This window comes from Rhinopithecus bieti, unplaced genomic scaffold, assembly GCF_001698545.2.
Source record: "Rhinopithecus bieti isolate Rb0 unplaced genomic scaffold, ASM169854v2 scaffold_5476, whole genome shotgun sequence".
NCBI classification, from domain to species: Eukaryota; Metazoa; Chordata; class Mammalia; order Primates; family Cercopithecidae; genus Rhinopithecus; species Rhinopithecus bieti.
This window is the reverse complement of record NW_016805433.1, coordinates 1,187,390-1,200,128: the sequence shown is the minus strand read 5'-3', so window position 1 is coordinate 1,200,128 and position 12,739 is coordinate 1,187,390. Positions and strand designations below refer to the sequence as shown.

The 12,739-nt window shown below is 35.5% G+C and overlaps 1 protein-coding gene across 1 annotated transcript in view; it reads left to right on the top strand.

Moving 5' to 3' along the window:
• Positions 1-12,739, top strand: part of NAV3 (neuron navigator 3) — a 383,881-nt gene that overhangs the window by 364,276 nt on the left and 6,866 nt on the right. Inside the window, 4 exon segments of the mRNA XM_017872509.1 lie at positions 5,893-6,047; positions 7,273-7,344; positions 7,945-8,141; positions 9,073-9,191. Of these exon segments, the coding sequence (XP_017727998.1) occupies positions 5,893-6,047; positions 7,273-7,344; positions 7,945-8,141; positions 9,073-9,191 (543 nt within the window).

Genomic DNA, 12,739 nt, shown 5'->3' with positions numbered 1-12,739 from the left:
TTTATTTTTTATTTTTTTATTTTATTTTTTATTTTTTATTTTTTATTTTTGAGACAGAGTCTTGCTCAGTCGCCCAGTCTGGAGTGCAGTGGCGCGATCTCGGCTCACTGCAAGCTCCGCCTCCCGGGTTCCCGCCATTCTCCTGCCTCAGCCTCCCAAGTAGCTGGGACTACAGGCGCCCGCCGCCACGCCCGGCTAATTTTTTGCATTTTAGTAGAGACGGGGTTTCACCGTGTTAGCCAGGATGGTCTCGATCTCCTGACCTCGTGATCCACCCGCCTCGGCCTCCCAAAGTGCTGGGATTACAGGCGTGAGCCACCGCGCCCGGCCAAAATCAAGTTTTAAATTAAATAGATGAAGCTTCATTAGAATGTAGTTTACATGCCAAAACAAAATAGGTAAATTGCATTAATTTTAAAACATAGCTTTCCCTAAAAAAATCTATCTGTCTGTCTATCTATCTATCTATCTATCTATCTATCTATCTCAGCTTAGGAAGAAAAGTTTATTGCTTAGAGATGTTCTGTTAAGAACATGTTAGTGTCCTATTAACTTTTTTGGTGAAATATTTCCAACACTCTTATTTTTTGCTTTTCCCGAGGACAATCATTTGTGCCATTGTTAGGTCAGTTCAGTACTTTATTGCAAAGTAATGGGCAGGGGAAAACCATTGCCAAGCATTGGCAGAGCTAATGATGCTAGGAAACAGTCATAGGAAGAAACTCTTTTTTTATTTTTTAATTTATTTATTTTATTAATTTTGTTTTGTTTTGTTTTGAGATGGAGTCTTGCTCTGTTGCCCAAGCTGGAGTGCAGTGGCACGATCTCAGCTCACTGCAACCTCCGCCTCTTGGGTTCAAGCAATTCTTCTGCCTCAGCCTCCCGAGTAGCTGGGACTACAGGTGCCCACCACCACGCCCAGCTAATTTTTTTTTATTTTTTTATTTTTAGTAGAGACAGGATTTCACCATGTTAGCAGGATGGTCTCAATCCCCTGACCTCGTGATCCACCCGCCTCAGTTTTCCAAACTGCTGGGATTACAGGCATGAGCCGCTGCGCCCACCCCAGGAAGAAACTCTTGAACAAATCACAGTAGCATTCATTCCCAAGAAAGCACAAAGTATAACTAAAAAAATATATCTTTTTATGTTATTCTTTATGGTTTGAAGATATGAGCAAGCTATCAGTAATGCTGAATACAAACTCATTGCCAGGAAATTTGGACAAGTTTTGCCAAATTGACAGAGAATACCCAGTATTTTCTTGGGAGTCAGGGGTGAGGGTAAGTGAGGATAAATATAAAAAAAGAGGGGATGACAAGTTGAGATTGTATTAGGGATACCAACAGCATAGATTTACTGAAGTCAAATGCTAATGAGGCATGAAATAAGAAATCCTGTTCCTGAAAACGAGCTGTGTAAATGCTGACGCATTTTATGCTGTGCCATAGATAGCACTGAAGAGACAAATCCAAAAACCACTTACTGATTCAAAAAAAAAGAAGAAACTCGAACAACAAATCATCAAATGAAAAACATCTTTTCATGTTTTCCGTACCTCTGCACTTTACATTCTGTTCCTCTTCCCACACTTCAAGCCCTCCCTCAAGCTGCCAGCTGGAATATTTTGATTGAGAGCAGTACACATAAACAATTACACTTTCAATATAGTAGGCCCAGAAGGCTAGAGATGGATTTAGTAGAGAATGCGCGGCCAGCTGAAGCCATTTGTAATGTTAGGTTGGAAAAGATCAGAAACCTGGACTTGAAAGATTCCTTTTTAGTGTGTCTGGATTCAGCATCTGAGAAAGCAGTGATTTACTGCTTTTATGTAACTGTGGTGTTCCACCTGTAGTTTCAGAGTATGGGATTCATCTCATTGCCAACTCCCATCTGGTAGATATGCCTGTTTGCTTCTACCTGACTAGATCTGGAAAAAAGACTTTTAATGCCAGTACATCAGTGCCTCAATCTAATATTTCATTTTCATCAAGCTAGAGTGGGTATCATGAAGTTATTTCAAGGGAATCTGTGAAAAACTCCTAAGCTGTATGAAAAAAGTGTATTTGTGTTTGCTTGTTTCTACATCCATTGGTTCATACCTACCATCAGATTCCCGAGGGATCTACTACCCTCTCGAGATGAAAGAAAGCCACATTAGAATTAGAATCTAAAGGCTCTGATTGTCCAAAAATGACCCAGTGACCTGCTAATTATGAAATTTAATTCCTTTGTGCCTCCCCTTTCTCTCTCTCTTTCTGACATTCATGATGATCATTTTCTCTTTGTTTCCTACTCCCTGGTAAATTCCTTTTCAGTTTTTTTTTCCCCTCTCTGCTCTTCCTTCTCTTCCCAGTAAATGTAATTGTTTTTCTCTCTAGTGAACTATTCTGTTCTCTCTCACTTTTAATCTCCTTTGGATGACTCTCATGGCTTCAACTTGAGTTGACTTGTGTGGTTGACTTCAGTTAAACACTATCAGCCATGCCCACTATCCCAAATTTATAAGCTTTCTATCATGCTACACATATGTTTCTATTTACCTACTAAATATACAAGTTGAGAATTGGCAGTTGCAGCCCCAAACATGTATTATAAGTTTATCCTCTTCCATTCCTTTCCAACACAACCACCCTCCAGATTAACATCCTCCTCTATTTCTTGGATTTCTACAATTATTTTGTAACTGCTTGATACACAATTCCCTTTAAATTTCCCTTCTCTCTTTTTTGGGATATATTCATTCACCTTATGGAACATAGAATATCCTTTCATAATTAAAATCTGACCAAATTAAAATTTTTCAATTTTTGTTATTGATTTCCGTACTAGATCAAAAACGTCGCACTGTTCCTTGTTCAGTCCCTTAGTATCTCTAGGCTTCAATAATTTCAGTATTCTCTTGGCTGGTCTCGCTTCCTCCTTTCAATATGCTCACCACATGTTAAATCACAATTGTGACTACTTAGTCAGGTCAGCAGAAGAATGTTTCTTCACTGCCAACAGGAAATGTCCAGTGATCTTACTCATCATTTAAGGTTGCAAAGTTTTCTTTACAATTTCGTTACCACCATTTCCTTTCACAAAACACATATTCTTAGCTTTTTTCCTACATGAGTATCATATTTTCATGTTTCTGACTGATTATTCTTCTGTATTTGGAAAGCTCTTCTCTCATGTTTAAGCATCAAGATATTAACCAATCTTAAAAATAAGGGAATAATAGCAAATAATACTGCTCCCACAATGCCTTTTCCAGACACTATAAGCAATCTTTACATACTATAAACAAAATCTTTGATCTATACATTTTTGAAGTAATGTATTATTTTGACTGTGAATTATAGTTATATATGTATATGCCTGACCTTCTATTCCAGGAAGGTCATAAGCTTCTTAAATGCTATTTCCATTTCTAATTAATTCTTCCATCTTTCACATTTCTGTTTCCTTGGATAAATAAATTGCTTTCCTCTACTGAAAACAAAGAAGCAAACAAACATATCAATGTTTCACACTTGTTTATATAAAAAAATTCAACTTCTGCATGGATTCAAAGTCTTTTTTCTTTTTTATTGCCACCACCACTAGCATGTACTATATTTTTCTGTAACAACGGAACACTTACTTCCCAAAACACATCATACACTTACACTTTTCAGGTTTCACTTTTTATTCTTTAGACTTCGATCTTTTTCCCCCCCTTTTAACCACTGTACTCTGTTTTTCTGTGAACCTTAAGTCTGGATTAAGTGTACCTATAATGTTTTGTGCATTTCACTTAGAACACTGTATTGTGAATGACTTGCTGACCTGCTTCTCTGCTTATCAACTCTAAGTTCCTGAAAGACAGAAATTGTGTTTTATCTCTAAATCCTTGGTGCCAGCAGGATGCTTTGGTTAGAATTAATCTTTTTCTCTCCTATAAGCCACATGCCTCCTTTATCCTCTCTCATGGAATGTTTTACCTTGGGTTTTGTAAATTATCATTTACCTGTGTGCCTACCACCCCACTCAGGCTCCAGTGTTACCTCCTCCAGAAAACCATTCTTGACACCCAGCAGCTAGGCTAAATCTATTCCCTTGACTTCTCATATCTCCTAATATATTTATGATATCATATTGAAATCATTTGTCATATTTAAATTCAAGACCCTAATGTGACAACTCTTAGAGCTTACGGGGAAAACAGCCTGATTACCCTTTGTAGTCCACATGTCCAGAAAAGTACTTGATGCAGTTCATAATAAATGTTAAACCAACTTACAGTCCATTGATAGCAGGAATCAGACTTCACTATTTCTGTATACCCAGGGCTTGGTCTAAGGCTATGAATGCAGCAGATAGACAGTGAATATTTTATAAACAAATGAATGACTTAATGTAGCTAAATTAGTGACATAAATTTTATTTTTTCTTTTAAAGTAAATAGAATTCTCCAGAATATTCAACAGTTTTAAACATAGTTTTCTGCATTCTGTGTCTTAGGCAAGATTTATTTTATGTGATTAGCTCAATAGAAAACCAATAGTACTTTATTTCTTTAATACATTTTTATATTTGAACATAAATAAAACTTACTGAATGCCTCAAAATTCTGGCCTGTGTTTTATCTCCTACTTTTATTTCAGCAGTGGTGTTACAGATAGAGAGAGGTTGCATCTAGAGTGAGCAATTCACATATTTACCTGGCTGCCAGAAACCAGAATCATGGAATTGTTTTATAACCCTGAGCACGATTTGCAAATTGGAAATGTCATTGTAAATATGCAAATATTATGGAAATGTTCTTACTGATTAGGATAATTTTAAGAAACCTAATTATGTTCCTGGCCTACCCATCTGTGAGAGCAGTCAATCAGCAAACTGGTTATCATATTTAGATTAAAAGCTATTAGACAGGAATAACACCTGTAAAAGAACCAAGAAACTCAAGAGATGCTAAATGCTAATGTTATATTTCACCAGGTGAAATATAACTAATTTTGTCTTGGTTTAAAATTACAGCAATTGTATGCAATGCAGATTATAAATAAATAATAAGCATACTTTTATCAAGGTCCTATGGCTGTATTTTTAGATATACCCTATCTACATGAATTAGAATTAACATATTAAAAATATTAGTGGAACCTCAGAAGTGCCATTTTGAATTCAATTCATACTTGAAATATTAAGGTTGCTAAAGTTTACTTTTATCATTGAATACCAAACTCAGAATAAAATCTCAGTGTTTATGGTTTATCGTAAGAGTTCACATCCAGAACTCATTTTGGCTTTTCTTTCAGGGAGAAAACCACTGAGAAATAGGCCTTCTTGTTTATACTTTTGTATTTGCTGCAAGTGTTTGGTACTGGATCTTCTATTGCTTTCCTTTTTCTCGCTTTTATTTAAAAAATTGGCCGGGCGCGGTGGCTCAAGCCTGTAATCCCAGCACTTTGGGAGGCCGAGACGGGCGGATCACGAGGTCAGGAGATCGAGACCATCCTGGCTAACACGGTGAAACCCCGTCTCTACTAAAAAATACAGAAAACTAGCCGGGCGAGGTGGCGGGCGCCTGTAGTCCCAGCTACTCGGGAGGCTGAGGCAGGAGAATGGCGTAAACCCGGGAGGCGGAGCTTGCAGTGAGCTGAGAACTGGCCACTGCACTCCAGCCTGGGCGGCAGAGCAAGACTCCGTCTCAGAAAAAAAAAAAAAAAAAAAAAAAAAAAATTATTCAGTCAGCAATATATGGTTTTGATTTGTAGAAAAGATTTTACATCAGTTGAATAATCTATGACTTTAATGAAAGAAACTGAATAGAGGACAAAGTATGCTATTTCTAAAATATTAACTGCTTGCCATTAGTATAAATTTATCATTGACGTATCTGTTTTCTTCATTTTTTGAAAGGAATTGCAACAATATCTAGCTAACCTGGCTGAACAGTGCAGTGCTGATAATAATGGAGTGGAGCTCCCAGTTGTAATAATTCTCGATAATCTTCATCATGTGGGCTCTCTGAGTGATATCTTCAATGGTTTTCTCAATTGTAAATACAACAAATGGTATGCTTATCAAATATTTTGAATAATGAAAAGAAAATAATTATCATCAAATGTGCTTTCTTGTGCCTGTATGCATTTTGTTTTTTAATTTTTTAAATTTCTTTAATATTTAATTTTTATTTTTTAAATTGACAGATAAAACTGTGCATATTGATTTTGTAAACCATGATGTTCTGAAGTAGATGTGCACTGTAGAATGATTAACTACAGCTAATTAACATATGAACTACCCGAGTAGCTATTATTTTTAGACTTACAATGGCTGCCATTAATTTGAGAAACCCTCTTTTATAATATACCATAGTTTTAAAGACTCCATATGCATTCCTTAGAATATCTATGTATTCATTCAACAACCATATCCCAGGCACTTTTATGGAAAAAGAACTTCCTTGATGATGTTAGCTTCTGCAGACATGATGAACATTTGGGAAACCACCATCAATGATGGAATAGTTTTAGTCATGGAAATTAAAAACTAAAGGGAGCCTTTAGAGCTCTGGTTTCATTCTCAGTTCATATCAAAGTTTAAATTAAACCTTTCTATAGAGATAAACTTAATACATTCAGATATAGCTCCCTCTATTAATGAGTATGATTTTAACTATTTACAATAAAAGGAAAGGTTAAAGTAAGGTATTAAAAAAATCTTAAAACCCACTAAAGATTCATTGTGGCATGGCTTCTAAAGAAAGGACATATAAGAATATCAACATAAAATAATTAGTTTTAATAGTGGCAAATATTCCAATTATCTCTGCTAGAGATTTTTTTGAAGTTACAAACAGATCAGCATAAAATAAGGATTGAAAGAATACAAATTTTCTCACAGTATTAATAATCTTTAACATAACTGACATATTAAAATAGTAAAATTAATGAACTTTATCATAAGCATTATAAGATGTTAGAGTGGGACAAAACCCCTATGATTATACTAACTAAACTCTTTACTCAAATAATGTAAATTACAAATATACTCAGGCTCAGAGAGAGAAAATGCCTTGCCTTGATGCCAGAGCTGGAATTAGAAACTCAAGTGTTAATTTCTAATCCAGTAATCTTTGTCATTTTCCCTTCTGTCATTTTACAGAATTACCCTTTAAAAGACAAATATTGAAATGGAATAATCCATATCTATCCTAGTAGTTTTCTAAGATAATTTTAACGAATTAATCACTTTTACCTCCAGTAAATTAAAATTTTCTTTTTATTTTTTTTCTAGTCCATACATTATTGGAACAATGAATCAGGGAGTTTCTTCATCACCAAATCTAGAGCTGCATCACAATTTCAGGTAAACTTAAGTGGAAGGTTTCTTTTGGTTTTGTTTTTTGGTGTGTGTGTATGTGTGTGGGCGGGGGAGGGCGTTGGCATTGTTTCTTTCTGTTTGTTTTTGGGGGTTGTTTTTCTATTTGTACTTTTACAAATCTTGCCAGAGATGACCTGTTGTGTGAAAATAATTCTCACTTCTGACACTCTTTCTCAAGCGAACATTTCATGATCTTCAACCTGTAATCAGAAGTGTTTCTTTAAACAAAACAAAACAAAAGGAAAGAAAAAAGAAAAGTAAATGTTTTTTCTGTTCACTATGTCCCTGGTTAAAGTAGAGCATATTCCTTCTAAGTGTGAGAAATGTGAAGAGAGTTGCTATTTCAGGATTTGTGATTCTCCTACAGAAGTGTGTTCAGCATGTAGACTCCCCTCACTTCTGACGCACATGAGCTTCTTTTAGCTCAAAAGTAGAGTTAGCTACATTATAGCTCTCATGCTAGTACCTTTGATCATTAAAATGTAGCCACCAATTGAAATGGGAAATAAATAATAATGATAAAGAATCACTGTGAATGTAAATTTTAATTTATATAAAAAATTCTGATATTTTTTTCTTTTGTAGGTGGGTATTATGTGCAAATCATACAGAACCAGTGAAAGGCTTTTTAGGCAGATATCTTCGAAGAAAACTCATAGAGATAGAAATTGAAAGGAACATTCGCAATAATGACCTAGTCAAAATTATAGATTGGATTCCTAAGACGTGGCATCATCTCAACAGTTTTTTGGAAACACACAGTTCTTCTGACGTTACCATTGGTGAGTTCCAAAATTATAATATGTCATTTTCCAGGAACTAACAGTACTTGGTAAAGATGGCCAGATTGGATGGTAGAAAATAACAAGCAAAGCTAATGTTTTTGCAAGCTTCCAGAGATTTATTTTTTCCCCTTCTGAAAGTTTACTTTCTTCTTCTTTATATCTCCAATTAAATCCACTTTGTCTGACAGTTATGTTTTACTAAAATATTACTGAGATCAAATAAGTTCACTATGGACAAATATCTAAAAATCAGATAACCACTGGAAATGAAGAGTATCAATTTAGGATACGTTTTATGCTAAAAACCAAATCTGGCTAAATAGCTCATGTCAAATAAAGTTGTGAGGAAAGATTTTAGTTAGAGATAATTTAGATGCTTTGTAGATAATTTAGGTGTTTTGTGTTTTTCATGAAGACACAACTGAGTTATTTCTCTTTTAGTTTGCATAAAGTTATTTACATTTGGATTCCTCCTTTAATTGCATGTACAGAAGTCTCTTTCACATTGTTATGCATCATAAAAATGTACTCACTGTAAACACAGTTTAGATTAGGAAGAAGAATTCTACACTGGGACCAGAACACTCATGCCAGTTCCCAGTTCTGCAAATAATGACATGTTTTATATTTGGCAATTCATTTCAGCACAGCTTTGTTGCTTGTAAAATGAAACAGAATAACTGGATTATGACTTTTATGTCTTCTCCTAACTCTAGTATATTGTGTCCTAGATTAATATTTATTGTAAAAAGATAGAAGAGGCTAGGATATTGGGTCTTCAGTAAACATGCTTTAATAACAATCAAGCTGTCTAATAATATAACTTTCTAGGAATTTTGCAAGAAATATATTCTAAAATGGTGTCTAGATATGTCTTTAGATTATTAAATATAACTCTTAAAATATTTTGTTATTTGTTTCTTCTCAGGTCCCCGACTTTTCCTTCCTTGCCCCATGGATGTAGAAGGTTCTAGAGTGTGGTTCATGGATCTCTGGAACTATTCTTTAGTACCTTATATTCTAGAGGCAGTGAGAGAGGGTCTTCAGGTATAGTACTCAATTTTCATTACTATTTTTATAAAAAAGCAAAAAAATTATTTTAAAGGCAAAAGAAAATCTGGGTATTTATGCAGAAAACTAAAGGCATGAACTATATAAATAGAGCAATAAAGTTTTCAAGAGCAAATAGTTTGTAATATTTTGCCTGTTCTGAGAACAAATTTGTAAGAGAAAGAAAAGGCACAGTTATTACAACAACTACACATTTAAGTCCAAATGGTTGTCATGGATGTTTACAGATTATTTTTATTAGGTAGCTAATTAATTGCACAGTTCTTTTTTTTTTTTTTTTTTTTAGACGGGTTTTTGTTTTGTCGCCCGGGCGGGAGGGCTGGGGCCGGGTTTGCCCTTCCTGCAAGCTCCGCCTCCCGGGTTTACACCATTCTCCTGCCTCAGCCTCCGGAGTAGCTGGGACTACAGGCGCCCGCCACCTCGCCCGGCTAGTTTTTTGTATTTTTAGTAGAGACGGGGTTTCACCGTGTTAGCCAGGATGGTCTCGATCTCCTGACCTCGTGATCCACCCGTCTCGGCCTCCCAGAGTGCTGGGATTACAGGCTTGAGCCACCGCGCCCGGCCTTAATTGCACAGTTCTACATCTTATGACACAGCCATGTTTACATGAGCCTTGACCATTTATACTCTTATCACATAATTTCCTTTATCTTTTCCTTCCTTCCTTCCTTGCTTCCTTCTTTCCTTCCTTCCTTGCTTCTTTCCTCCCTCCCTCTCCCCCTCCCCCATCTCTCTCTCTCTCTCTCTCGCTCTCTCTCTCTCTCGCTCTCTCTTTCTTCTTCTTCTTCTTTTTTTTTTTTTTGAGACAGGGTCTCACTCTGTCACTCAGGTCAGTGTGCAGTGGTACAACCATGGCTGACTGCAGTCTCAAACTTTTAGGCTCAAGTGATGAGGCTTTCCAAGTAGATGAGAGTATAGGCAGACACCACCACTCTCAGTTATTTTTACTGTTGTTATTATTATTTTAGAGACATGGTCTCACCAGGTTGCTCAGGCTGGAATTGTTTTTTCCTTTTATTCACATAATTTTTAACAAGTAGCTTTTGCTTATAAGTTTCCTGTTTTTAGTATACTTCATTGTTGGAAGCCCTTTAATATCACTTGCAGGGTCCTTTACTATTTTGGAGGGAGTACTCTAAATTCTAAGAGAGTCAGTTAGTCTTTTGATCTATGACATATTGGTTTCACAGATTCTTTGCTCTTCCTCTCATGTGCATTATATCTTGAGGCCCTGCAACCAAGGCCCTTCTGTTTTTTCCTAACTAAAAAATGAAAATGTATCACTAAAAGAAATCCCTATTTCTCCAACAAAATACATGTCATTTTCCCATAAGTACTGCTATTTCCTTAAGTTTAATTTGAAACTGTAGAATTATAAAACTCTTTAAAATGTATGTAACATAATCACTCAGTTTATTGAGGAAGAATCTCATCTCCTTTTCAATAACTCAGCCAAGACATCTCTATTTTTGGTTTTACAACTACTACTAGAATTAAGATATAATTTATGTTTTCCACATTCTATCATCTATAATATCATGTTGTCTTTATTTTACTATCTAAAAAATTGTCCATCTATTTTCCCTCTTTTACTCCCTTTTACTATCATGCTCTCTTCATCTAGTAGAATGGCATGGCAGTATTCGGAACTAAAATGATAGTTCTAGTGAACATGATGAATTTTATGAGGATACTCTGAAGCCTCAGAGACAAAGCTAAGATCCTAAATAATGCTATTGATTGGTTCTACTCTAGATTTAAATAATCAAATTAACACCTTTAAAGGTATGAGCCAATCTATCCCAAGCAAGTGCCTCCAACAAAATAAAAGCTTATACAAATGTTTTTATTTTTCAAGTATAACGTATTGTGTTTCAGAATTCTTCTACAACTATTATACTACCTAGGATGTAAGTTGACTCTTTCGATGTTGATTATTTGTACAAAAAAAAATCATTTTATGAAAATTTTAGAACTCATAATTTTAAAGTTAATATTTAGATACATTATTTGTTCTCTAGCTATGGTTTTGGTTTTAATAAACCATTATCTAGAAGTATTTATAAATAAATTCCTCCTCATTTAAGTATTTGCTACTAATTAGATAGAAAGCAAAGAATCTTGTAAGAATCCTGAAATGATAATATCGAAAATGCTTAAGACATCCCTAGATCTTATGTCAAAAGGTGCTATGGCGTTCTTTTTTTCGATATTTAAATAAATATACTTTATAGAACATTATTTGGAGAATTATAATTCTATAAGTTTCGCATTTTGGGCAAAAGTGTAATCACGGATAAGGATTAGTTTCTTCAAACTAAAAACTGAGAGATATTTTCAAAATTATTTTTGAAGAGGGATAAAAATGTCTCATTTCTGCTAAGGTTCAGGATGTTTGAGTAGTTAGGTTAGTGTGAAAGATGAATCAACCTGTGGATTAGGGCCTATTGAGGGAGGGGGAATCCAGCACGTGGAAGGAGAAATTGGAAGATCCTTTGGTGGGGTAGACAGTGTGTCATTGCTATTGAAGACTGTGCTGGTTGCCAGAAAAGCTATCAGCTGAAAATATTTCTAGGGGGAGCAAGAAGCAAAGAATCATGCCTGTCATGATCCCATTCCCATGGATCTACTGGCCAACAAAGAATCTTGGATTGGAGAGAAAGTGCGAGAAATCAAAGCCTGGGGGCAAAAATGACACTCAAAGTTTTAGAGTAATAAAACAATCTCTTCGATGAAGGCTGATTTTTTTGTTTGAAAAATCTTTATGGGGAATGCACTCTGCCAGATGTTCTAGTTTGGAAAAATGTTGGTGATACCGTGGATTTGATTTTTATTCTAGTGATTCTTCTAAAAAGCTATCAATCATTCTCATTCTGAATATTTAGATTTCTCTTTATTCAGATTCTTTCTACAATATGTATTATTCACTCAGAAAATACCAATGTTTGACCCATTTAGCTTTTCATGGTCTCTTCCATTTTGCTGTCCCTGGCTGGTTCTTTGAAACCTAGGAATTAGCTGATTCTAGACTTACATTTAAAACAAAACAAATAAACATAATTTAAGCTTTCCAAAGAATTATACACGTTTTTCTTCAATTGGTTTAAGTTGTGTTAGCAGCTATACATTACATCTATTAAAGTAAGTTTATAACTGAGAGGAAATTTTGCTCTAAAACAAGATAACTATTAAAAAAAGAAAGAAAAAAAAAAGGTGGCCGGGCACGGTGGTCCCCCACCTGTAGTCCCAGCACTTTGGGAGTCGAGGCAGGCGAATCACGAGGTCAGGAGGACCGAGGACCATCCTGGCTAACACGGTGAAACCCGTCTCTACTAAACAATTACAAAAAAATTAGCTGGGGCGTGGTGTGGGACTGTAATTACAGCTATCAGGAGCTGAGGCAGGAGAATGGCGTGAACCTGGGAGGCGGAGCTTGTAGTGAGCCAAGGATCGCGCCACTGCACGCCAGCTGGGCAACAGAGAAAGACTCCGTCTCAAAAAAAAAAAAAAAAAAAAAAAAGGAT